This window comes from Coturnix japonica, chromosome 2 (genome assembly GCF_054131305.1).
Source record: "Coturnix japonica strain WE chromosome 2, WE-NBRP24, whole genome shotgun sequence".
Lineage (NCBI taxonomy): Eukaryota > Metazoa > Chordata > Aves > Galliformes > Phasianidae > Coturnix > Coturnix japonica.
In genome coordinates, this window is record NC_140664.1 from 36,569,365 (window position 1) to 36,595,953 (window position 26,589).

Below are 26,589 nucleotides of genomic sequence, written 5' to 3' on the forward strand. Positions count from 1 at the left end.
TGGCTCTGCTAGTGAGGAGCTGAGGGTGTAGAAGGAGATGGGAGGATACAGGACAGCTGACCCAAACTGGACAACGATACATCCCATGCTATATCGTGTCACAGTGTTCTATAAAACTGAGTGAAGCTGGCACTGGGGTAAGACTGCTGAAAAGGAACAGGTTGGACATCTTTAAGAAGGTTGTGAGCAATTATTATGTAGTTGAACATCATGGTGGGAAATGACAATAGCAGCCTAGGTTCCTCAAGTATTTTCTTGATCTCTCAGATTTGACTTTCAATGATATAAAACTCATATACTGTATGACTGAATGCAAAAGATTAGTTAAAAAAGTATTTATTTTCTATATTTTTTTTCTGTTATGTTTCATTACAAAAAGAAAACACATAACATAACAAAAACAAAACACAAGATAGCGTTTTATTAGTGGTACATTAATGAGCTCTAACAACTAGGTGACTTATGTTTCTCACAAATACATATTACAAAAAACCATCAAAAAAAAAAAAAAAGACTGAAAATTAAATAAATAAATTGAATATTTATCTTCAATTTTTAATATTTATAAAATATATAGCACTTTCTATTACATTTTTCAGTCATTTTTATCCGTAACAAATTAAAACTTATGACATATATTGCAAATATTCTTAAGGATAAGAATAATTAAAAAAATCAAATTCCTGGAGGTATGAAATAGTAAATCTGTTAATGTTCATTAATTTATATCATATATCCAGATTGTGCATGTCCTGCAAAAATAGCCATTTCTTCAACTAATATACATATTTATTTTTTAATAGTATTATAAGATTAAGACTTTAAATGTAAAGCTTCATGGATTTATGCTTCTGTTTTATAGTTGTGCCTAATATGGAACTTTCTTTAATATATACTGAATATTTTCCATTAGTATATACTAATATACACACACACATATACACACACACTATGTATTATATATTAGTATATACTCAATAATAAAGCCATTTCTGTAACATATAATTGAGATTCTTGCAGTGAAAGTTGTTGAAACTGGGAGGTGTGCATATCATAGCAATGAAAACTGTCTAGGTTAGCTAAATGAATGCATTTAGTTTTACGCTGTCTAACATACTTTGAGTATGTAATGTACTGTAATAATATACAGAATCCGAACAGAAATTTCTTTTTTATTTTAGTATCCCTGATCTTCCATCTGATTTCAACAGAACATGAATTGATATTCTCAATAAAGCCAAGTAAATAAAAATTTGTTGACACTACGGACCTTATTCCAGGAGCAACACTAAAATTGCACTTAAGAGCCCTCCTAGCCAAGAAAACACTTAAGCTTGAAGATGACTTTATTCAATTTACTCTGAATATTGATCACAGACTGCAACATTCTTTTGGTACTCAGTTGCCCTTGCCATAATGCTTGAATATTGTTGCCTGATTACAGATTTAGAGGATCCCTTACATAGCTGAGTGAGTGCAGCTTTGCTATCTGCATAGAGCAAAGAGAACGAGGCAGTGTTCTTGGAGCTCTCTGAGTGAATTTTAAAATATGAATTTCTGATAGACAGGCAGATAGATGCAGCAGGGAGAGGGTTAACCAGCATGACATAACCTTAACTCTTTCCCTTTGTAGTGAGGGAAGAGGGCAAAAGAGACTAACCTGCCCTGGACATCTGTCAGTCACCTTCTGTAAACGGAGGTTCTTCCATAACGCACAGTACATGGGCATTACTCATGGTGCAGAAAAGACTCTCACCAGGATCCAACAGCTGTACCAGCTCTACCATTCTTAGGCTAAATGCCCATTAGTAGCTGGAACAATTAGGTGTGACGCTGGTTTAGTTTTAGCCTAAAATTTCAGCTCATGTGCTTAAAGACTGCTCTGGCAAATGAAGAATAACAATAACAGGCAGAAGGCAGGAAGCTGGCTTCAAAAGCACATTCCTAAAACAAGTGAAACCATGAAAGTGGCTGCACCTCTGCCATCACTAGGGAGACACAACTTTAAGCTGCTAAGTCATGGTGCTACCTCATAAGGGCCCTGCCCTGCCATTTGACTTAGCATTACTATATCAGAATGAAAATTGTCCTTTCTTTTTGGCATAGGGAATACTAGAGGGTTAATAGACAACAATGTGTAGCAAAGATGCTGAATTTTTAAGGGCAGCAAATGTACATTCATGAGATCTTTAGCCTTTTTAATATTTCTCTTGATGTAAGAAAAATCTTAAGGCATTGCATAAATGAAATCAAATTTAAAGTAATAAGCTGCAGTAGCCACAACTTAATCATGTTTACCTGTGCACTGTGAGATATTCTGATAAAGTCAGAGCATATAAAGTAAATACTTTTTGTGGGATGAAGAACTAAGCTGGAAAACAATATGTTTCAGGAACCTCATCTCAAAGTATACTGATACTGTATATTATTATTTTACATTTTTATGAATTCTAGTTGAAACAATGAAAATGACAAATTCTTTGTTTTAAAAATAACTGGCTTGCAATTTACAAACTTCTTGCTGCACTTCATTAACAAAATAAAATGACCAATATTTTATAATATCCTGATCTTTATTTCAAAAGTGCCTTCTGGAACTGTATTTTTATACAGATAAAGGAAATGAAATATATTCATTCACTGATGAAATCTAAAATAACATGTCTACAAGTCTGCAACATGTTCATAACAAAATTATGATAACACTACAACCTAGCATATGGTTAATTCTGTGGAGGCGCGCTTATCTAAAATTTCCATCATAAAGCAAAGCAAATTAAATCAAATACATTTTGTGATACTGAGGAGTGTATGTTTTTGGTATGCTATATAACATCACTTCAATAGGCACAGTACTAAGTATAAAGTTATATACTTTTTAATTTAACTTATTTAAGAATATGATGTAATTATGAAAAATTATATTTTACTTTGTGGGAAGTTAGGTTTGTTGCATCGTTTTTGAGGTTTTCTTTTTCAACATTTGCTTTAATTTGCATACAGATTTTTAGCAAGAGCTGACAGTTCATTATAATTTTGTGTTTTTCTTTGTAATCAGTGGGACATGTTGACTTACAAAATATTTGCATTCATTATATTTGATATGTTCAATGCTAGCTTGCAACATAAAGCTTGGTTTTTGACATATGCACATGAAGTTAACTATGCTTTAATTTGGAGACTTCTTCCTGTATTTAAATAAAAAACACAGCCACTAAAATTACATTTTGCTGTTATACGATTAGTTACAACACAGAGTTTAAGGTTTTCCCTCTTTGGTTCAAGGCTGAGTTTCTGTACTACTTGCACTGAGAGGGCAAGCCTGATGCAGCCACCTTTGAATAATCTGAGATCTGTGCAAAGGCCACAGAATCACACTTACAAAACAGTACTGACCTGTAGTCAAGGCCATGGCATTTTATATTATCCCAAGGTCACCTTTATTTTCTTGAATCTAAAAATACTGATTAAGCCCCACAAATTCAGTTCTTCAAAATATGGGGTTTCAAAACACAAAAAAACATGAAGATTGCAGGTTATATTTTGTGTGTATGTTTAAACACTGTGTATTCCATGCCCAACTACAAAAATACTCATTGATGAATACAGCTTTTCTACAAAATATGTGATAGTTCTGTAGAATGCCCTGGCAAAGTCCAGGCCCCAAAAGTGCATGGCATGAAACCAGTTCTGCACAACCAGCAACTTTCAGTTATTTATTTATTTTTCTTTTCTTTCAAATCATGGAAAACCTTAATCTTTAGCAATTTGCAATTGTATAGTTTCCGCTCTTACAGATAAATTTTATGCTCACTTAACTATATTAAACAATGTCCCCTAAATAACTCTTGGTTTCAGTGGTACCATTATGCACATCATCTGAGCTAGATGAAGGGAAAATGTTCAACTGGCAGCTGATTAATTTTAGATTCTTCTACTACCACCAGAGCACTTACAGAGGCATTCACATGCTTGTACTGGATGTCTGAATGCAATGCTCACTAGAATGTGATGATCTGGTATCACAGAAGATAACTGTCATTAACAGATACAAAGCTTCATCACTGCCATTGGTCTCACAAAACTGTCTTTCCAGAACATGCCATTTTGACAAGGAGAATATCTGAGTTACCATCAGCAAACTTAAAGAGAGCTGCAGCCTTGGATTCAAAACATTTGGGGCCTTTAATCTCTCAGGAATAAACTCAATAGCCACAGCAGTTTCAAAAGTCATGCAGAGACTAGGATCCAGCCCGCCTATTTAGGGAAGATTCATGTAAACAGGATAATGACTATGAAAATGCTGGATTTTGATGACACTTAAAATATTTAATCCTTGGATTATGACATGATTCCATTGTATTTAGCATAAATGTGGAACACAATTATGAAATCTTTAATTCTGTAGCACTTGGAGGTCTACTAAGAAGCAAGAACATACCGGTAGTCCCGTGACAATGATAAAGAGTTCTGATAAAATGTATTTTCAGATTGTTTTGACCTAGAATTAACTTTAACTCCAGTCTCCATTTTGCAAGGACACTTTCTAACACACATAAATTCAAATACTTGTACTGGAAAGCAAAAAGACAGATGTGTGATTTGCCCCCACAGTTCATTCATCTTTTTCCCCCACTCAACATTTGAGCTGTTCCCACTTCGAAAAAGCTTTCCTCTGGCTTCAATTATGAAGTTTTCCTTCTTTCGATATGTAAAAATGGATGTGCAATAGTGTGTATTCCAGCTGCACAAGAGAGATTGTTTGCTTAGCTCTTACCTTTCATGTGCTTTTATAAGAGGGAAAAAAAGGAAATGTCAATTTCATTATTATAACTAATAATCCCAGAAAGCATCATGTAAAATATTTTTCCACTCATTCTGAATACGCACCAACTGCATTCTCTCCAATATTTTGCTTTTTACAAAAAAATAAAAAATAAAAAAATCACCTCACCTTTTTTTGATCTTTCAGCTACAACCCACACATAACACCCACCACTTTGCCATTTTCATTGCTGTGCAGTTAGCACAACATTAAATCATTTTTGAAAACTATATTTTTAATAAGTTACTACTTAGAAATGTAAAATTCCTTCAGATTTGATCATTAAATGAGACCCTGGAACTACTGTTTCTGTTATATGGTCATGGGTGATGTTATATTTTTTTAATATATGAAGACGTTCAGCATTCTGTCATTGCTTCTATCATTAAAGGCTATTTATTTTATTCCTGCCTTTTACTAATAATACATAAAAAGAAATCACTACAAATTCAATGGTTGGACTCATTTTTTCAAAAATAATGTTGAATGTCTATTTTGTTGAGAGTTTATGATGTGAAATCAAGGTTAATAATGGAAATGATGCATTAGGTGGATTGTGTCTGAAACAAATACAACATCTGTGTTATGTGAGCCAAAACTATCAGATTTACAGAACTTAGTTCTCAAAAAAATCGAGGAAGTAAATAGCAGAAATGATATTTTACAAACTTTCACTTGTCATTATATTTAAAGTAATATTACATTATTTTTAATTGAAGAAGAGGAATGAACTCATGGAAGTGGGGCTGTGAGGTTTTTGTTTTTGTTTTGATCTGTGTCAGTCAAAATGGCGATATCTTTGTTGCTAATGTTCGAAGAATAAACTAGAAAAAGTAGCATGACTCCATGTATGGAAAGAAGTATGAATTACAGCGGTGCTTAAAGTGCTTTCTTATTTGAAGAGATACTTACACAAATGTCTTTTCATGCTCATCTCCTCATCATTATGTACTAAATCCTTGTTGCTTGCTCTTATGTCATTTATAATATAATCACTGGGTATTAAGTTCATACTCAGAGTTTAGCATATTGTCATAAAAACATTTGAAAACAGGAAAATGACAATTCTCTTTGTGTGTTATTAGAGTATTTTGAAAATTTTATTAAATACCGAAGTGCCTCATTGCATCATTTATTCCTTTGCTTCCAATGTTGGTTAAAGCACTAAATAAGTACAAATAGATCATACTAAAAGCATATCCATCCTATTTTGGGGATTCTGCGAGGATTATTTACTGGTGTCTTGCAGAACAGAGATGAGTTTATGATCCCACGTGACCATCTATCTCCTGATGCTGCAAGATGTCTTGTCTCCAGGATTGGTTTCCATGTACATGGTTCACCAAAGTTTCACATCTTACAAATATCTATACATTGTCTTTTCGATAAATGGCAGTGCTGTAATGTGAGATATCAAGTTGTATACTTTAATTTGCCAGTACCAGAAGTTGTGGGAGCAGCAGAAGCTGTGGCTTGACTGCCTACGAACAAAGGGTCCAAACAAGCCACTTTGGCTGCAAAGAATGAATGGATACAATGAAGGACTGCAAACAGGTTGGAAAACTCCAGCTCCTGGAAGTGAAAACAAAAAGATTAATCATGACGCAAAAGAAGGCATCCAAAACATGCACCCAGGAATGAACTGAGTTTCAAGTGGAAATAGTCTGATATAATTCCGTCGATGTATTTGATATAGGCACCTAAGAGACAAAGTTATTATTCCGTAAATAATTTTTGTAAGCTAATATGGACAAATTTCTGAGTAAAGTGGCTGTACAAAAATATGAGGTTTTGCCTACTAAAGAGGAAGGAATGTGACAGCCATATAGTATGTTTTCCCCTTGTGTCATTAAGGCAAATCTGGTGCATTTTGCAGGTTGATTTATTTTTATAAATCAATCAACGGAATGAGTGCATTGGGTCTACATACCTCTGGGTTACTATAGTGTGTAGCCACAAAGATCAGTAATGTTGAGTTCCACATACATCACAATCATCTGTCATGTCACCACACAGTGGTAACTCACCAATACTAATTTTTAGTTAAAAAAGCAATCGAAACAAAAGAGACCTTTTCAAAAAGTGCTGCTATAATATATAAATATTCTGGCTCTGGTTTAATTGTTTTTATTGTACCAAAAGTAAGGAACATATTCGGGGTTTTAATCTTATCAAAAATATTAGACAAAGCCCTTTTTGTTCTACTTTAATTTACTTTTTTTTTTTTTTTAACAGCTCCTTAGATGAGATTTTCTTAGAAACAATGTGAGAACAAAACAAAACCAAAAACTCATATATGTAAATATATATATATATATGTATAAATGTTTTCCTTTGAGTCTAATTGTTTTTATCTTATCAATGGAATCATAATGATGATGATTTCTTTTTAGGAATTCTTCAGGACGTGATTTTGATGTTAGCACTTAATCAGTAAAAACCTACTGTGTTTGGAAGCAGATACTGATGTTATGCACGTAGGGATGGTGATGCAGTTATGATCTTTCTGCTTTGATTCACTGCCTATGTAGATTTCTGCACTGAAGCCAGGAACTGAGAACTGTGGTATATCCTATTTGTGTTTCTGTGTATTACTCATATTTCCAGGTTATTTACTGCTGACAGCTTTGCTTTTATATAAGAAATATTGGTAGTACCGTGAATTTAACAAAGAAAAAAAAAGCAAAACAAAACCAAAAACAAACCTCTAAAAATTACATGAGACTTCCTTTTGAGTTTTTCTGGAAGTTATTGCTTTACATACTTTATGGAGACATTCACAAATCCCTTACATGTGAGATGGAAGACTGCCTGAAAGAAGAAGACTACACATGCAGATTAACCCAGCAGTGTATGAAACTGGTGGAGTTCTGTTCAATTCTCTTTAAACCTGAGCAGATGTCCTTTGGAAATGCTCAGAAATGATTTTTTAATTGCTTACAAGCTTCTTTAAACTCCCATAAGTACCAATTCACAATAAAGATGATGAAGTTTATGCCATGTTTCACAAACCTGCCATCTGTATTCATTTAAAAAAAAATATGTTTAGAAATACTTTCATTTTTAAACATTGGGAAAAGTGTAATTTAGTTACAGTGACAGAGATTTCTTCCCCTTCTATTCAAATTTCAAAATAAGAAACTTTATTATAGATGGAAAAAATAGTAGAAAGTCAAAAATGAAAAAAAAAAACAAGGAATTATGGAAGCTATTTCTGGATAAGAAGCATCAGTCATTCAAATTGTTACTTTTCATTTAAAGTCTTTTTATTTATCACATCTATCCTTTGGTACTATAAAAACAGCACTTAAGCTTGAGAAGAAAATATAAATAATGGATCTTACAAATATTTGTGATGTCAGCTCTGTGTTATATTTGGAAAGACCGTCTTTCCAGCTGTGTGTCAACAGAACAAGTCTATTAAAACAAATATTGCAGTTTGAGACTTGTTCGAGTCAATTAGGTAATCCTACTGCTGAAAGTTCTTACGTATATCATAATTATGGCTGCTGGACACTGAATTTTCACATTGCATTACTATAGTAGTTATCACCAGTTAACACAGGTGTTTCTGCAACAGTAACACATTGGGGAGATCCATTGCTCAATGGACCTTCAATGAAAATGTATGAGTCAATGGCACAACTACTGATGGTCACAATGGTTTGCTACTGCTGTTAGCAATTAAAGAACACAGAAATTAATTTGATAGTACAGGTGAGCACTAACAAGTCAACAAATGCTAGATACTACTTGGAATGAAACATAATTCTTTCACTGTCAATGTGTGTATCATGAAGTGAATTAAACAGATCTCTCTGATCACACAATTCAACAAATTGCATGCATTTAAGGTGGCTTAGGTAGAGGATCCATGTAAAGCAGCTTATTTAGAATACACAAATATATGTATATAACCAAATTCCTTGAAGCTACTTAAAGACATACACAAGACAAAGATGGCTTGTGTTGTAACTGTGCAGGGCGGAAAGCACACTCTTGTGAATTCCCCAGGACTGGATGTGGATTAGAGGCTAAAAAAGTCTGCTTTTTAAGTCTGCACTGACTCTGCTACAAGCAAAATTCACATTAAAAGTGGAATTTGAAGCAGTGTGAAACACAGTAGGCTGATATTGGTATGCGATGAGTATATACATGTCCAATTAATAGCTGCAACTGAATTCAAAGGAGTAAGATTGATGCAATGGGATCCATCAAGAACAACACTTTCCTGGCAGATTAGCCTAGTCATGAGCAAGTTTAATGAACAGATAAAGGTTCAACATAGAGTTGTTGACAGACAAACCATTCCCTTAATTTCTGTTGAGAACTTGCACTTTCAAATCCCCGTAGGTCTGCAGTACTGCCATAAAACGGAGGGGAACCCACAGGCTTTTCTGCACATCTAACTGCCCCTGGTCTTGGGTTTGCATTTAGAATACTCTGCTGTCGGTCATACACTTGTCTGAACACACTTTTTTTCTAGCAGAGTAGCACATGTTGCACGCTCAGCTTCAAGTAAACAAACAAATAAATACTAAGAAACCTGAAGAAATATTCAGTCAAACTATTATGTCTGCAAACTGTAGGAAAAGAAGAATCTGAACTCTGAATCACCAAAAAGCAAAGAAATCCAAATTTAAGCCACAACTACTTATCCATGCACAAAAACCAAAACCACAATTTACTCTTATTCAGGTTTCCAGTCTGGAATATTAGTGTATCCTTGTGATCTTCAAATTGTCCTCCCACCTTCTTGACCAAACCACTTTCATTCAACATTGCTGTCATTATACCAGATCTTCTCAGATTATTAATCTGAAGATTCACTGTTTCTGCACAGGACAGTGTAACGCAACAAAAGATGAAGAAGGCAAATGTGGGAAAATAAATAAATAAATAAATAAAAAATACAGATAACATTGCCAGATTAAAAAAAATAAAAAAATAAAAAAAAATCAGCTACTAATTCATTATATTAATGACATAGCTACCTAAACTCTATGTACACAAACTCAAGCAAGTGTTAGTTTGTGATTCAGAAAAAATCATGGTATTGTCACGTATAAACTGATGATATGTGAATATATTTGTTGCTTGATCAAATGCCTATATACTGGCATAGAATGTGATTTTAAATAGATTAAAAAAATAAAATATTTGAGCAAGATGGGAAAACTACAAGCTGAGTCACATAAACCTACGCAGTTCAAACATCTAAACTCAGAACTCAGTCACTGCAATTGAGCAATCACTCTGTAAAAATAATACAGATAGATACTTGAAACATATTTAAAGCTGAAATTCTAAATTTGAAGAGTACTGCAGTGCTCACTGAAAAGCCCTCAAGGCTAAGAACAGGGATTAAATTAAAATTATGCTTTGCAGAATATACTTGAAATGAGCAGAAACATCAGCCTGGAAAATAGTGCAGGTATTCATCAAGGCACCTTACAACACACCAGAATGCAAACATTTTTTTCATATTACAACATCTCTAATGTAGACTGTCTTATTTTAGATTCGATTTCTAGATGGAATAATTTCAAGTACAAATTAGTAATCATTAATTTTTATTAATGCATTATTCATTACTCAGTATAAATGCCAGATCTTTAAAGTTATGCATCTTCTGCTGACACCACAGTTTTTCCCTATTGACCAGATCTTGATCTTCATGTGCTGCTCACCACTGTTCCATGACACTTAGCTTAGGGCATTAGCTAGCCTGCGAACAAAAGCTAACAGCACAGCTGTGTGACCTTGGCCAAGTTTTGCTGAGAAAGCTGTTAAGCTGTGAAAAATCCTTGCAAGCTCAGAAAGGTAAGAGGACAGAGAGAATAGTTTTTGAGATATACACTGTGCTTTGTGTTACAGAGCTGAAACATAACAAGGACATTTCATTTTCTCAGTCCAACTGTGTAAGCCTATTGCTATTTTGCTTTAATAGGTATCAAGTCCTTGCCATTGTGATTGGGCACATAATCTTACAGTTTACAGAAATTACTGGTTACCATATTTACTTACAAAATTCAAATGGAAATGGTATGGAGTTAAAAAAAAAAAAAAAAAAAAAAAAGGAAGGAAAAAGAAAAAGGAAGGAAAAAAAGCAGCAAAAATTCTGCTTTAGATATATAGATATTGGATACTGCAATGTTTGGGAGCCTATATGAATAGAAGCAGAATCCTTCATAGGTTTAAGATATTTTTCTCAGAAAAACATAAAACTGTTTCCATTGCAGTAATCCACTACTCAGACAGGTACAATGGAAGATTATAGTGCTCTGAGTTTATTACAGTGCTGAGATTCCATTAGCCTCTGGAAGTTGCTCTAATGCTGAAAAGCCATTAACAGATCATGAAGTTATAGCTTAAAAAGAAAAAGTAATTAGATAGCAAGATGCATAATGTATCCCTCTGTGTTCTACAAATGAAAAGAAAGCTCTGTCCTAGCTCTGTCCTATGTTTTTTTTTCAATGCAACCAGAGCAGCACAATAAGGATGAAGTAGCGGGACACGTAGGCTCCATGTTCTGCCATGCCAACTGCTCTATTTTGTAGTTCTCAGTCAGAAAAATTCTGTCTGACTGTGCAGACCTGTGCAATAACTCCTGCTGAGTGACAGCTGGGAAATAACCAGAGATTGGAACGTCTAAGGGGTATTGGTGATTAATGTTGCCCCCAAATGGTTTACATCTCAAAAACTACTTAGACATTAACTTTGAGACCTTCAAAGTCAGGTGTTTGATTCCAGCCACTCTGCCACTGACCACCAGTGTGACTGATGGTAATTACTGTTTAGGTTTTTCAGACTGTGGTTGTTCATGTCTATGAGCAAACACTTCCTTTATTCTATACTATGCATCTTTACAGTAGCATGATGTTGCTTCAGTGAGGCCAAACAAAAGCATCACACAGTCTCTAAGTTTAAACATTCAATTATTTTTGAGACTAAAAGACGTATTCCTAATTAAACAGTAACCAAATATAAAGCATATGTTGTTCATCTCGAAACATGCCATTTTTAATTTTGTTAAGTCAGGCATGAAAAGCACTAAAATATTTTGACAGCGTTATAAAAATATTAGGTTTCCAGTGTCAGTGAAGGACTTTCTGTCACTTAGGAATGCAAACTCTGTTGGCAGTGTGTTTTTTAAAAACAAAAATTGACTGATGAAAGGATGTAGTTCTGCATATCTTTCTCAAAAAATACTTATCTGAAGTGATTGTGCTTTATATTCAATCAGAATAAAGAGGAAATTATAAAGTCAGTAAGGCTAAAATTTAAAACACTGCCACATAATTATTTTTCTTTTTAAAATGTTAATCAACATTAACTACCTCAACACTCTACTACTCTTAATTTTCTAAGTCATGAGTAAATGTTTAAGATATAAAGAATATTATCACACAGACGTAACAAGCCACAACTGTATACATACAGGCTATGCACAAATGTGCGGTAACATATAAAGTGAAGATAGGAAGCATTTGGATTTTGATAATTCACATTTTTACATGAAGGAATTCCATGATTAAACCAATACTATTGGAAATCAATCAACCATTCTGTAATTGAGCCATTTTACATTTGCAAGAAACTGAACCATAGCACATTAAAGACTTTAATTGTATCTTGTCAGCAGCACAGTTGAAACTCAGACATGGAGAAAAACAGGCACTGCAGAACAAGAAGAGCAGGAGTCTCAAATCAAGTATGCGCACACTATAGCAGGTTCTGCATAGCATGATAATGTTGATGATGAAGAGGAAAAACCTACTCTCACTTCTGGTACTTTGAGATGTATCATAGTTAGTTGCCATACTATGATTTTTCACTACTGTTTAAGAATGCAAAAATGAAAAGCCCTAAAAAGCTGAGATAATGATTCTTTAGAATTTTTTGTCTCGGCTGTAAGTCCTCATCCCACTATATTCCCCATGTAATATAGTAGGCAGACAATTATATTTATCTCAACTTTACATTACCCTGTATGCCCTCCTTACAACAGCAGGTCTCCAGGCCTTCTGCAGCAGAGTTTCATTTAACAGCTGGTGATAGCTTTCGCTATGAATATTCATCACAACCTTTAACAGCTGTTTTAGAAAATTCCCATCATCTGATTCCATATCAAGCTTGCATGCAGCATGCATGAAACCTGGCATTACAAGCATTTCTTAAAATCTGACTAACATTTCTTAATGACTAGAGAGTTCCCCAAATAGATATGTCTCCAGTTCTGTAATGCTAATAAAGTCCAAAAAATAGAAGCTAGATTGTTCCACATCTTTTCTTGCTGAATAGTGCTTTAAATACTTGAAAGGCTCAATAGATGCAGAGAGGCCTATTCACAGAATTTCAAGCTAACCAAAGTTAAAAAATAGGACATAAAAACATTCTCATTTTTTCTACAGACAAGTATATCTTATAGTTTTTAGACTAAACAATTTACTTCACACATAAGCAAACAGGAAGTCAATAAATGCTGTAACACTGTCCAAACACAACACAATCTGATTTTTTTTATCATAATGTAACTGACTTGCTTTGAGTATCAAGAAAACGAAATATATATATATATTTCTAAATTGATCAACATGAAAGATTAAATTTATAATCAATAAAAGCATCTAGAGAACAGGACAATATATTAATTAGGATGCTTTTAAGTTTGTACAATATTATGCCTTTGTAAGTTACAGGTAGAATTTCAACCTTGATAAAAGGTGGAAAGGTGAAGTTTCCTAGAAATGAAGCTCTGTTCAGTTTAACCAGGAACAACAGTACCATGAAGTACTTGAATATCTCCAAGTCTTAAAAAGTGATTAACATTAGATTAACATTTAATTTAAAAAAAAAAATAATTGAAAAATTTTTAAAAAAAATTTAAAAATGATGTAAGCGATGTAAGCCATGTTTGTCATTCAACATCTAGATTTGTAACTATGCACTGTTTTTAAATTGATGAAATAAAGCAATTTTAACTTAGCTACTTCTAAAATCTTGTGTTCATGTAATAGCAATAAGAGATAAATATAAGAAAAGAAATGATGAGTTTCAACTTCCAGTCATACTTGGGAGCATAATAAAAGTTTCCTATTATTTGCTTAAAAGAAAATCATCCTCACAGCTTCAGGGTATTAAGTTATGGCTTCTTATTAATGAAGAAAAGAAAAACTGTACTACTATAATATTGAAGGAAATAAGGATAATAATCTTTGAGATGAAGAAAAATGTGAGTGTATTGAAAGTCCACCACACTTCGTTGCTACTGATTTACTATGAGCTTTATGCTCACTGTATTGAGCATAACATTCAAAATCAAGTAAATAGCCAGGAAAACAGTATAGTAAGGGCTTAAAAAGCAAGCTTTAAAACACATTCAAGCAAACATAATCAGGATTACAAAAATGTTGGGATTCTAATGAAAAAGACATTTGATTCAGACTCTCAGGCAGTTTTGATTTTCCCAGGAAGATTGCTTCCTTACGTATAATGGGACAGTAAATTCTCAAAAGACATTCATAAAATTAGGCATAAATCTCTTAGGTTGACTACTTTCAAAAATTAACTCCTAAATCAAAACCACTAATCAAAACAGAATTTTTGAATTAGACCAAGACACAAAGATTCAATGACATTTTCTTGCAGGACGATATATGTTTAATCTGCAATTTCATTTATTTATTTATTTATTTTATTGAGCCATAACAACAAATGTTAGATCTTTGCTGTATTTTCTGCCCAAACTGACTCAAGGGTGTTTTTCACTGTTTCTTCATGATATCAGTATAGAGAGAAGGATAAAGCATTCAAATTCTCAGCCACTTTTATCAAAATGATTAACAGACTTGGCAAATACTCTTAAATGCAGCAAATCTCTTTTTTTTTTTTTTTATTTTCTTTTTTTTCCCCCTTAAACAGTTTCTTTAGATTTCTTTGGTTTTCTTTATTTTCACTTTGCATATTGAACGACTTTTAAGTAATTTAGTTTGATTTACTCCTCTTGTCTCTCAGTTGCTGCTTTAATACATATTTTTAGGTAGATTTATAAAAGAAAAAAGTGTACTGCTCTTACCTTTGCTTCAATTTGTTTATTATCTGGGTTTTGGAAAAGGAATTTGATTTTGCTCTTCCCATCATCTGAAGAACCTTTCAGCTGGGAAAATTTGTACCTCCAAAGTACAGCCTAGAGCAGGAAAATACATATATACAACAGAAGCAAGTCAGTGCAGTTGTTATGGTAAACTGTACGAGAAACAGCTGATCTCCTTCTAGCAGAATTTTTAACCTGTCAATGGTACGTCATAAAACCATTCGAGTACTATGTATTCTGATGTCTCTTTAATCATAGGGATGTAGTATACTTCGACAGTATTTGACTGAGATCTGACAGACAATACCTGTGAAATGTACTCTGAAATCTCTTTAATTATAATTAATCCTGATTCATCGTGACTGAACCCAAAGATTTTTACACTGAATATTTGGGGATTCCCCAATCCATATGAAGTGATTATGTTTCATAAAACTCCTCTCTTTTTCTTTACACAGAATTAAAAAAAACAAAAACAAACCAACAACAACAACAACAACAAAAAACTAGTTGTATTTACATAAAGGACATATCGACTTAAAAACAAATATAATATTTAAATTTGTAACAAAAGGAAATCCTGTAATAAAAATTAATTTTGAGTTTTTCTCTTAATGCTCTTATTGGGAATATAAGCAGATCATTGATTCTACACATAATACTGGTTATAATGAATTGCATCATACCATGTTGAAAAAAGACAGACTGCTCTACAAAATAAGCATAAAATATTAATAATAAAAAAAATCAACTAGCTAGGAAAATATCTTCTACGTTTATTATATCTAATGTAAATTTAAATAGTCAACCAGCATTTGAAACTTCACTTTGCCTAGAAGATCCATTTTTTAATTGTAATTAGTTTCAAGCTACTTAAAAGGTATTTTTCACACCTGCAGGTGTTTTGAAAAAGTATTATTTTCATTGTGATCTCAGTACTTTTGTCAACTTAATTGCAAGATCATCCTCACTCACACTGGGCCGCTGAATTAAACACAAAGCCTTTAGATACTGGTTGTTGTCTTTTTTATTTGTTTTAGCCTAGTGGTTTGTAAATTAATTCCTTTTAGTGGCTTTTTAGTATCTGGCTTATACTGTGATACAGACTATGAGAGAAGTGAAACTCTCGACTTTCCAAAATAAAATAAAGCTTCATTTACCAATTATGTAATTTCTTTATGCTATAACCTGAAATACATCTTTCAACTGCACCACAGTAAAGTTAGTCACATTCATAATTATCTGAGTAACTGGAAAAGGGTGAAAAAATGATATTTTAATTGTGCACAGTAACAATCTAAGTGCAAGATTTATTTTCCCGTCTCAAAATTGAAGCTTGTAATTATATGAAGGCTGCTCCAAAAGTAATGTCTCCTATTTTATGATGTTGGCCCATTTGTCCCATGATGTCAAAGGCTGGTGGTGGTATGGCAGTAGAGGTTGAATCTTCTCACCAGTACTCCATTACATTTTGTTGCAGTGTGATGGATGGCAGCAGCCAAGATGTGTGACAAAATGATGGAAGTGCATACGAAGCAAAGCAAAAAATGGTGTCCATTGACATTCATGGATGCTTTCTGAATGTTTGTGGAAGCCAAACAGTGGATATGAGCACAGTGAGGCAGAGGGTGGTGAGTTTCAGCAGTGGTGACAATAACAGTGAGTTACCTCCACTGGTGCAAATTTTTATTTCCTCTATCAAATAGTGTTATTGTACTCTTTGTATTTTTTGTAGTCTTTGTGGAATTATGAGGCACTACTTTTTGAGCAACATCCATTTCTAACACCAAAAATTCTCTACACACTTGCCTTTTCTTTGCAGAAGCTATTAAATCATCCTCATCTAAAGCATAAAGATTAAAAAGACCACTGACTATGCATAAAATAATTTCAAAATGAAAGAACTATCTGTTTCTTTTGAGTGGTCCTTAACACATCACACTATTTTTTTATTATTATTATTTTATTTTATTTTTTCCCAAAGATAGCTACATAAAGTAGAGCTCTTCTTGCAGAAACCAGATTAAGGAAAATGTTAGTTTTGAAGTCAGGAAAACAAGAGATTTCTAATGCTGAAATTAGTCTTCTTGGCTACCACTTCTGTTCTAAAGAGAGAACTTCTGATGGACAGTCATCTTATTTAGATCTGAGATGAATACCAGTTCCTACTGTACACTCTGGATGTGTATCTCACCAGTATCTACATCAGAAGTGTAACAACTAGCTCAGATGAGATGTCCAAATTGTAAATGGCTAAAGGTACGACAATTATTTAAGCATAAACTAAATCAGATCCATTAAATTTCTAAGAACTGACGTGATGCATAGCCAGAACTGTATGTTTCAACTGTGTAGCAGATAAAGAAGATGATGAAGAAGGATGCAACCCAGCAGTCAGACTACTTTTAAAAAGCAGTGCCATACTTTACTTCCTCTTGCCAGTCATTGTGTTCATTTTTTTTTAAGGAGTATTTGTTTTTTTAGTTAGTGCAAAACGCTTAAGCAGAGAATATAGACTGGACCTGTCTTTATTCAATGACTACTTCATAGAGCCAAAGAACAAAGAAGAAGCAAGAATTATGGGCACAGAGTATAATTCTGTAGCTACAGCTCTGACTTAAACACACAAGAAACATGAGTTTCACATGTAGATAACTACATGATAACTTTCACATTTCCTATGGACTTATTTTAGCTTCAAAGTGTTCAGTTCAGTGACTGCTTGGGTTTCTAATTTTAAAGGATAATTCTGCTACAATAGGAATAGGAATCCTTGGGAACAGAAATCTACACCACTGCCAAAACAGGCAATTTTTCCATGGTTTAGAGTACCACAGTTCTTCAGAACTGTTTAGCTTTCTAAAGCAAATCTTTACATTACATATACCACTGAATCATTCTAAATTTCAGAGGACACCTTTCAAACTAATGTTCTTTCTCATCTACTGAAATTAATGATACTCCTTTAAATCAAACTGAATCATGTAAAAATGTCCTGTAGATCTCTGTTTTCAAGAAGAAAAGTAATTGGGACTTTGGACATCCTGTATATACCTTAATTTGTCTGTCTCATTTATAATTGAGAAATATGGCATTCTTGCAAAAAGACATTTTGCCCATCATGACAGCAGCAGTAGGGAACTGAAAAGGACTAAAATATAAAATAAATTCATATTCAGTTCTACTGTGTTACTGATCTCTGGGGAGTGTCTTACTACAAAATAACTATGGTACAAGGCAATTTTCTTTGTCAACTTCTGTAGCTTTATAACTGAAAAGGGAAAGACAGAGGAGGACATGGAGGATAAAGAATAAACGTAAGATATAGGAAAAAAGAAAGGAAGTCATTCCTAATGAAATAAAATTGGACTTGTCAATTACTGAAAATACAGAAATCTAAAAGACTGTACTTAGTACTGATGGATAACTATCAAAAAAAGTTGTTTGTTCAGGATTTTAAGAACCATGCTGATTTATTTCAAATCTACGGTAGCTGTTTGTTCAACATTTCAGTTTCTAAGTATGGAGTAAATATTTGCTCACATGATTTAAATTCTTAAAACTTTACCCTGAAGTGAGTGTAGGTGCCCTCTGCCTTCTTCGTAACTGAACTCTGGATCTCTTTTTTTCTTTTTCTATTTATTTATTTATTTATTTATTTATTTTCCCACAGATCTTCAGATATGCATACTTACTTAGAAAGAGTTTCTTCCTAAAAAAAAATCAGACAATTTCTGCTCTGTTGCAGAGTAGACATTTGATATTAAAAAAGTATATATGCTGCAATGGTATTTATTGTTTGCAATGTATTCTCATTCTTTAAGTTTCAGGGGTTGGAACTGGATGATCCTTAAGGTCCCTTCCAACTCAAGCTATTGTATGGTTCCCTGATTAAGTTTCGGTGATACACTGATCTTGTTCTGACCTCAGGAGGAGTTAACTGAATAGTTATTAAAAACAATAACTAGAAATAAGCTGGAAAAATAGAAATAAAAAGCATGCTGCTGGGGTGTTTTCTTCCTGATAATGAATGTAGTTTAGTAGTGTTCTAAGATATAGAGCAATGAATCCAAATAAGCATAAACCAGTTTTGCCATATTAAAATACAGGAATATATATATATATATAAAATACAGGAATATGGATATATATACACATGCACATACTTTTCAGACAGAATGCATTAAGGGTGATTGAAAATTGACAAACTGTAGAATTCTCTGCCACTGGTAGTACATATACTAGTAAAAAGGTCTGCTGTTTTCTTTTGGGGCTGTGTTGAGGGAAAATAGGAAAATGGAATACATATTTTGCTATTCATAGTGAATAGAATAACAGAAAGTTATTGGATTAGACACACACAGAAGTGCAAGCTTATTTATAAGGGAGAAACAGAATGAAGATGTGGCAGGAGTTCACAACCTCAAAGATTAGATTTTGGAAATATGAAAGCTAACTTTGGAAAAGGGAACTGTGGGAATACACCTGCATATTTAGATTAACAAAAGCTGACAAAATTTTTTGATAAGCAATAATAAAATTAGATCATTTAGTATCATTGAGTGTATCTGTTTATATCACATGTTAGGAAGTTCTGCAAATATTACATCCACTGAAAGGAAATTAGTTTATTTAACAGCAGCCTGGCTGTTTACACTGCATCATGTTCAATGAGGTCTTAATCTCATCTAAGGTCCTTCTGAATTACTAGTAGGCCAATTAACAACACAAATAGGCAATGTTGGAGAAATGTATGTAGCCACCTGTAATCACAGTTCTTGGGAAAAACATTTTTTACAGTAGACACTGATATTCAGAGCTGCAAAAATTACCAAAGCAATAATTTGGTTTGTAACTTTCAACACCTGCAACAGATATTTTACATCTTTGTAGAATTTATATATCTTTAAAAAAATAACATTTAGGTACTAAAGCATTTCAACAGAAAAAAACTGTGTCTGCAGTAGATACTGCATATCTTTTGACTCTCTGTCAAGCAAGATGTAGCTGAACAGAGTCCAGAAAACTTGATTAAGCAGACAACAGAAAGGAAAATATCTAGTCAGTGTTCACAAATGCTTTTGAATTCACTTTTAGCAGAATACAAGTGGAATATCAGAAGAAAGAGGGATTTTTGTGCTTCCAGTATTTCAAATAGTGCAGATTTCAAATAGTACAAATTACTTCAAAGATGGTGGACATTTTTTGAAGAAGCCCATAGTGGATTTGAAGCTGTGAGGACACTTAACTAGTTATCATATTTCAACTTATACATATGCTGATGGCATCATAAACATTTTTTTAAAAAAACCTAATAAACACTTCCAGTTGACATTTCTAATTTTACCTTGAGGCATCCATATGAATTATTAGGTAGATGACCTTTTCATATCAGGTGTATTACTACCGCAAATGAAGGACTGCATCACATAAATTAATCATAGTCACAGAATAACAGAATCGTAGGTGTTGGAAATAACCTCTGGAGATTACCTAATCCAAACTCCTGCTGAGGCAGATTCCTTAGAGTACAAAACACAGGAAAGCATACAGACAGGTTTTGAATATCTCTAGAGAAGAAGACATCACAAACTGTCTAGGCAGATTGTTCCAGTACTCTTTAACCCCTGAAGTATGAATTCTCCCTTACGTTTGTATGGAACTTCCTGTGTTCCATTTTATGCCCATAGGCCTTTTTCCTGTTGCTGGAAACTTTTAAAAAGCACCTGGCTACATCCAATTTAGTCTTCCCATTTAGATAGATATTTATAAACACTGATAAGATCCCCTCTCAGTCTTGTCTTCTCCAACTATGAGCCCCAGGTCTCTCAGCTGTTCTGCATAATGGAGATGTTCTTTTGTGCATGACATATGATAAGGCCTGTAATCATCTTTGTGTCCCTCTGCTGGACTCCTTCTAGGAGATTCCTGTCTTTCTTTTACTGAAGAGGCCAGAATTGGACACAGTATTCCAGATGCAGCCTCTTCAGAGCAGAGAGGGAGGATCACCTCCCACATCCTGTTGACCATGCTCTTTTAATGAACCCCAGCATACCACTGGCCTCCTTGGACACAAGGGCACACTGATGTCTCATGAGCAACCTGTTCCCCAACAGGACCACCTGTTCTTTCTCCATAGAGCTCCCTTCCAGCAGGTCAACCCCTAATCTGTACTGGTGCATGTGGTTATTCCTATCCATGTGTAGGATTCTGCACTTGCCCTTGTTGAACCTCATCAGGTTTCTCTCTGCCCAACTCTCCATCCTTTACAGGTCTTGCTGAATGGCAGTACAGTCTTCTCATTGGTCAGGCACACCTCCCAGCTTCATATGATCAGCAAACTTGCTGAGGGTGCCTTCTATCCCTTCATCCAGGTCACTGATGAAGATGTTGAACAAGATCTGTTAAGTATGGACTCCTGGGAAACACCACTAGCTACAAGCCTCCAACTAAAATCTACACAACTGATCACAACACTCAGAGCTCTGCCAGTAAGCCAGTTCTCCATTCACCCCACTGTCCACTCATTTATCCCATGCTTCCTAATCTTACCTACGAGAATACTATGGAAGACAGTGTCAAACACCTTGCTCAAGTTAAAGTAAAGTACACAACATCCACTGTTCTCCCTCTATTTAACCAGCCATTCATGATAGAAGAGGACCAGCAAAGTCTGTCAGATGACACATAACATATTAACCTTTCTCATCTAACCTCAGTCACACTTTAGTGAGACATTCTGCAGGTTCTTTCAACACATATTTCTTCTATCACTGTTTAGATCCTCAAGATTCCCAGACAGTACACTAAGATTGGTGCATGGCTTAAAATTTTACAGCTTTTTGGATACTAAGCCTGGATGCCACTGGAGAAGGATCAGCTTCACTGTGTGGTTCTATGTCTTTAACGATGTAGGCAAGAGAAAAATGAGTAAAATTGACTTAGGCTTTTATAACGCTTTATGAGTCATGAGTCTTCTCAAGTGTGGGAGACCTGGAAGATGGAAATTTGCATGACATAGAACCATGGAATCATGAAAATTAGGAAAAGACCTCTAAGATCATCTAGTACAACTGATTGCCTACCACCAATATTACCCACTAAACCTTGTCTATAAGTACAACATCTACACTGTCCTTAAACACCTTCAGGGGAAGTGACTCCTCCACCTCCCTGAGCAGCCCTTTACAATACCTCACCACTCTTTCAGAGAATAAATTCTTCCTAATATTCAACCTGAACCTCCCCTGACACAAGCTGAGGTCATTCCTTTTTAGTTTTCTTATGTTGTTATAAAATCATCAAAGCTTAATTTCAGACATCTTGCACTGTGGATCTTCTGCTACTTGACTGTGCAGTGTGGCTTCAGTTTGAGTAGCAAAGAAAGCAATGCTTCTACAAGGCAGGGTTACCAGCCTAGACAATCAAATATCTTCTAGCTTGAAGTAGAAGCTAGATGAAATATTTTTTTCTGCACTTCTTTTAGTGTTGGTGATCATCATTTATTTTGCTGGGGAACTAATTGGCAAAGCTAACTGTTTCCTTGTTGTTTTAGTAGTCAATTTTAATATTTGAAATATTTTTCTGCTCTTTATTACCAAAGAAAATTTAAAAAGATGAAAGAAAATCTGTTTTCAAAGTAATATTGTTGTTCACAATGAAGTCTCCAGAAATTTTGTAAAACTGGAAAGGTGCAGTGACCTTTTTGATAAAATAGTACAGTGAAGTTATATACTTGCTAGAGCTTCTTATCTATATATCCAGATCTGCCGTATGTTTCCTGAAAATTTAGGTTTCAATTCATCACAATTTGTGTAAAAAGTAGATTGAAGTGGGAAGAAAAAGGAGTTTGATCAGTGGAGTAATTGGTCAGAATGGCTGACTAGAGATATAAGGTAGAAGCACATTCTTTGGAGAAAAAGACATTTTCAACAGTGACCACTGTCAACTCCAATGAAAAAAATAACTGGAGAAAAAATATTTAACACTCTTCCATAACAGCAGTGTCAAATAGTAGGAATACAGCCTGCTTACATTTCAGTACTTGTTAGCAATTAATGCAAATTCAAACATACGTAGGCTGTTAATGACTTTGAGATTCAGACCAGCACTGATACAATAGAGAAAGTGATGGCAAATTATTCACCTGTCACCAGTCGTACTGAGGATTATTTATACCAACTGGAAAAGCATGAGATACTGTGACAATAGTTAAATTGAACTGAATTGAATTGATGATGAATAGAATTAAATCCAGCTGGTGACTGCTGACAAGTAGTGTTCCCCAGCAGTCAGTAATGGGATGTCTTCCTTTTAATATCTTTATTGATGACCTGGACAAGAGGCTCAGTAAATCTGCAGATGACACCAAGCTGGGTGGAAGTGTAGACCTGCCTGGGACTAGGAAGGCCCTTCAGAGTGATCTGGACAGGCTGAGGCCAATGAGATGAAGTCCAACAAGATGAAGTGCTGGGTCCTGAACTTGGGTCACAACAACTGAAAGCAATGTAACAGGCTTGGGGCAGAGTGGCTGGAAGACTGTGTGTAGGGAACGGACCTACAGGTGTTGATTGATGTTCAGCTGTCAAGAAGGCCAGTAGCAGCCTGGCTTGTATCAGAAATAGGGTAACCAGCAGAAGCAGGGAGGTGACTGTCCCCCTGTACTCAGCACAGGTAATACCATACCTCAAGAACTGTGTTAAATTTTGGGCATCTCGGTATAAGAAAGACATAGAGATCCTTGAGTGTGTTCAAATGAGGGCATTGAAGCCAGTGAAGAGTCTGGAGCACAAGCGTTATGAGGAGAAGCTGAGGGAACTAGGATTGTTTAGTTTGTAAAAAACAAACAAACAAAACAAAAGAAAGAAAAACAAAAACACAACAACCCCCCCCCCCAAAAAAAAAAGTGCAGGGGAAACCTTATTGTTCTCTATAACTTCCTGAAAGAAATGTGCAGTGAGATGGGAGCCAGCCTCTTCTCCCAAATATCTAGCCACTGGACAAGAAGGAATGGCCTCAAATTGTATCAAGGGTGTTTCAGGTTAGATACTAGGATACTATACTAGGATACTAGGATACTATACTTTTTCTTCTGCAAAAGGGTAGTCAGGAACTGAAATAAGCTGCCCAATGAGGTGGTTGAGTCACTATCCCTGAAAGAAATGTATAGGTGTGGCACTGATAGACATAGTGTAGAGGCAAATTACTGGTGCTGGTGGACAGTTGGACTGGATGATGTTGGAGGTTTTTTCCTACCTTGGTGATTCTATGATTCTACGAACTGGCTACCCCTTTTGGATCCTGCACAATTCTGATGAATGGGCTAGGCAGCAGAAGTAAAAAATATATAAATATGTATGATTATATTTCTCTTTTTGAAGACCTCTGAGCAAAGTTATGTAAGAAAATATTTTGGGAATTTCCACAATAACACACATGCCCAATGAGGAGAAAAGAAAGATGTTCCTTTTAAAGCTCATACATCAGCTTGAGCTCAAGATTATTTTCTCTCAAAAAATAGGATGCATCAGTGAAAGAGACATCAAACTGAATCAGTCTGGGTTTCATATGAAATTAAAGAATGAAGACGTCATTTCAAGTTGGCACCGAGTTTTCAGTAACACACACAATACAGAATACAGATTCTCTTATCATTTAGAATTCACGTCCAAGTTTAAACTAAAGCAAAAGAGTTGAGAGTTGACATGAAATGGTCTGTTGCATGAGTAAAAAAAAAAAAAGTTACTTTTTAAGATGTACTGTTTACCTTAAAGTGTGAGAAAGTAGGAGTTAATAGTACCACAATGGAAAGAAATCTTAGATCTTTACCTTTGTTGCAGCATCAAAACAGACAAAGCCTGTGCTGAAGTCAATGGTAAGCCCCATGAGATGGCTCTCCAAAACGCAGGCATATGTCTTGCACTGTAAATGAAAAATCAAAGAAGGCAGTTACCATAGAACACATTTCTTCAACTTCTTCTAGGACCAGATTACCTTTGTTTTATTGTAATTACATCTCAAAATTAGCATCTGGGAAAAACAACAACAACACAACAAATCAATTTGTGTGTAAATAGGCCAAATTGCTCCTGAGTAACAGTAAGTCATATGCTATCTTGTGACCCACCAAAGGTATGAAAACTATAAATGTCCTCCAGGAAACTGAAGATTTCTCAGTTACAGTGGAGGTAGAAATGTGATTGGTCTGTTTTCTTACAACACTGAAAAAATGTCATGTATTTCACTAGATGTATAAAATCTGAATTCAGATAGTACAGGGATGCACTTAATCATTATAATTATAAATGTATGAAAAAAATGACAATTGTTAACCACAAAATCAATGATGTAACTCTGTTTTGTCACAGTCATATGGTATCTGTATTTATGACAGCACATAAGATTGTGGGGTTTATTTTTATTTATTTTAATGAGCAGCCATAGCAAAAAAAAACTGCTATGAAAATATAAACTTTGATTCTAAATCATTGTTGTTAGAAAGGACATGATACTGCCTCTGCAAACATCTCATTAGTAGAAGAAGAGCATTCATCAATAGAAAGTAACGTTTTTCAGAGTGATTTACCACTTAACAAATTCTCACATGCAAAAATGTTCAAGTTCTGAATGCAAAGCAAAATAATTTTGCAGAATTATTTTGCTAACTTCTTACAGGATATGTGAAACAACTACATTTACATTTGTAGACCTCCAAGTTATCTAGAACAGACACAGCCTTTACTTAAAATAGAAATTTGGCAAGGAGACATTATCTCAGATTCAAAATATGTATCATTGTATAATTCATCTGACATCCCCCTCGGCAGCAGCAGTCTACAATACACACTGAGCTGGCACAGCTACATCTAGAACAACATTGCTTAAACGTAGCTCTGTGCCTGAGCAAGTAAGCTTCACTGAGAAGATTTATGAGAAGCTGGACTTCTCAGCCTTGGCACAGTGTTGCACTGAAAAAGCTACCCAGTTCCCAGGCTGTAGGCTCCTTCTGCAAGACAATACACAGCTTGCGAAGAAAGGCCTAGTTCAGCACAACATGGACAACTGAGGCAAGAAATTGCAGCATAAGGTGCAGGCTACCATTGGAGTGGCTGATTGTATGAAGTAATTCTTCCTAGGAGACTTGATAATTAAGAAGTCTGCATATATTTATCATGCAATTTTGTCTTTAAGAGGGATTGGTAAAAATATTGTGGAAGTTTGGCTTTGATAACTGCTTTTTCATATAAAGATCACAAAAACACTTATCAAAACAGAAGCATCCCCCTCTCAAAAGATAGCGGAAATAATCCGGCATTCATTTCTTGTTCTTTCACACAATACAGCATCTTGAGTTTATGATTAATTCAGCAGATCAGGGGCTGAAGGAGTCTACTCAGAGCATTATTTTTTTTAGACTCTACTTCCTCAGTAATATCCAGTTTAACATATGGAAAGAATGATAAACATTAAGCCTAGTTTAAGCTGTACCTGAAGCAAAGAGAAACCAGACAATATGTCCAAGATATAACTCATGACTCAAACTTCAACCTCAGAGGAAACAAAGTTATAAAGCATGGTACTACAAAGCAGCTTACATAATAATTTTTACATTGGGTCACAAGCAAACTCAATACAAATAAAACCAGCAAAGAAAAAAATGTTGATGGAT

The 26,589-nt window shown here is 34.6% G+C and overlaps 1 protein-coding gene across 4 annotated transcripts in view; it reads right to left on the bottom strand.

The window, feature by feature from the left end:
• Window positions 1-2,554: 2,554 nt before the first annotated feature.
• Window positions 2,555-26,589, bottom strand: part of SNTG1 (syntrophin gamma 1) — a 310,650-nt gene continuing 286,615 nt past the window's right edge. For 2 of the 4 annotated variants that reach the window (XM_015855564.3, XM_085537389.1), the window contains 3 exons: window positions 24,750-24,842; window positions 14,904-15,014; window positions 2,555-6,397 (listed from right to left, as the gene is read on the bottom strand). In XM_015855564.3, coding sequence (XP_015711050.2) covers window positions 6,239-6,397; window positions 14,904-15,014; window positions 24,750-24,842 — 363 coding nt within the window. In that variant the 3' untranslated portion in view covers window positions 2,555-6,238. The remainder of the gene's footprint in view (window positions 6,398-14,903; window positions 15,015-24,749; window positions 24,843-26,589) is intronic. The other 2 variants (XR_014942541.1, XR_014942540.1) reach the window with 1 other exon arrangement.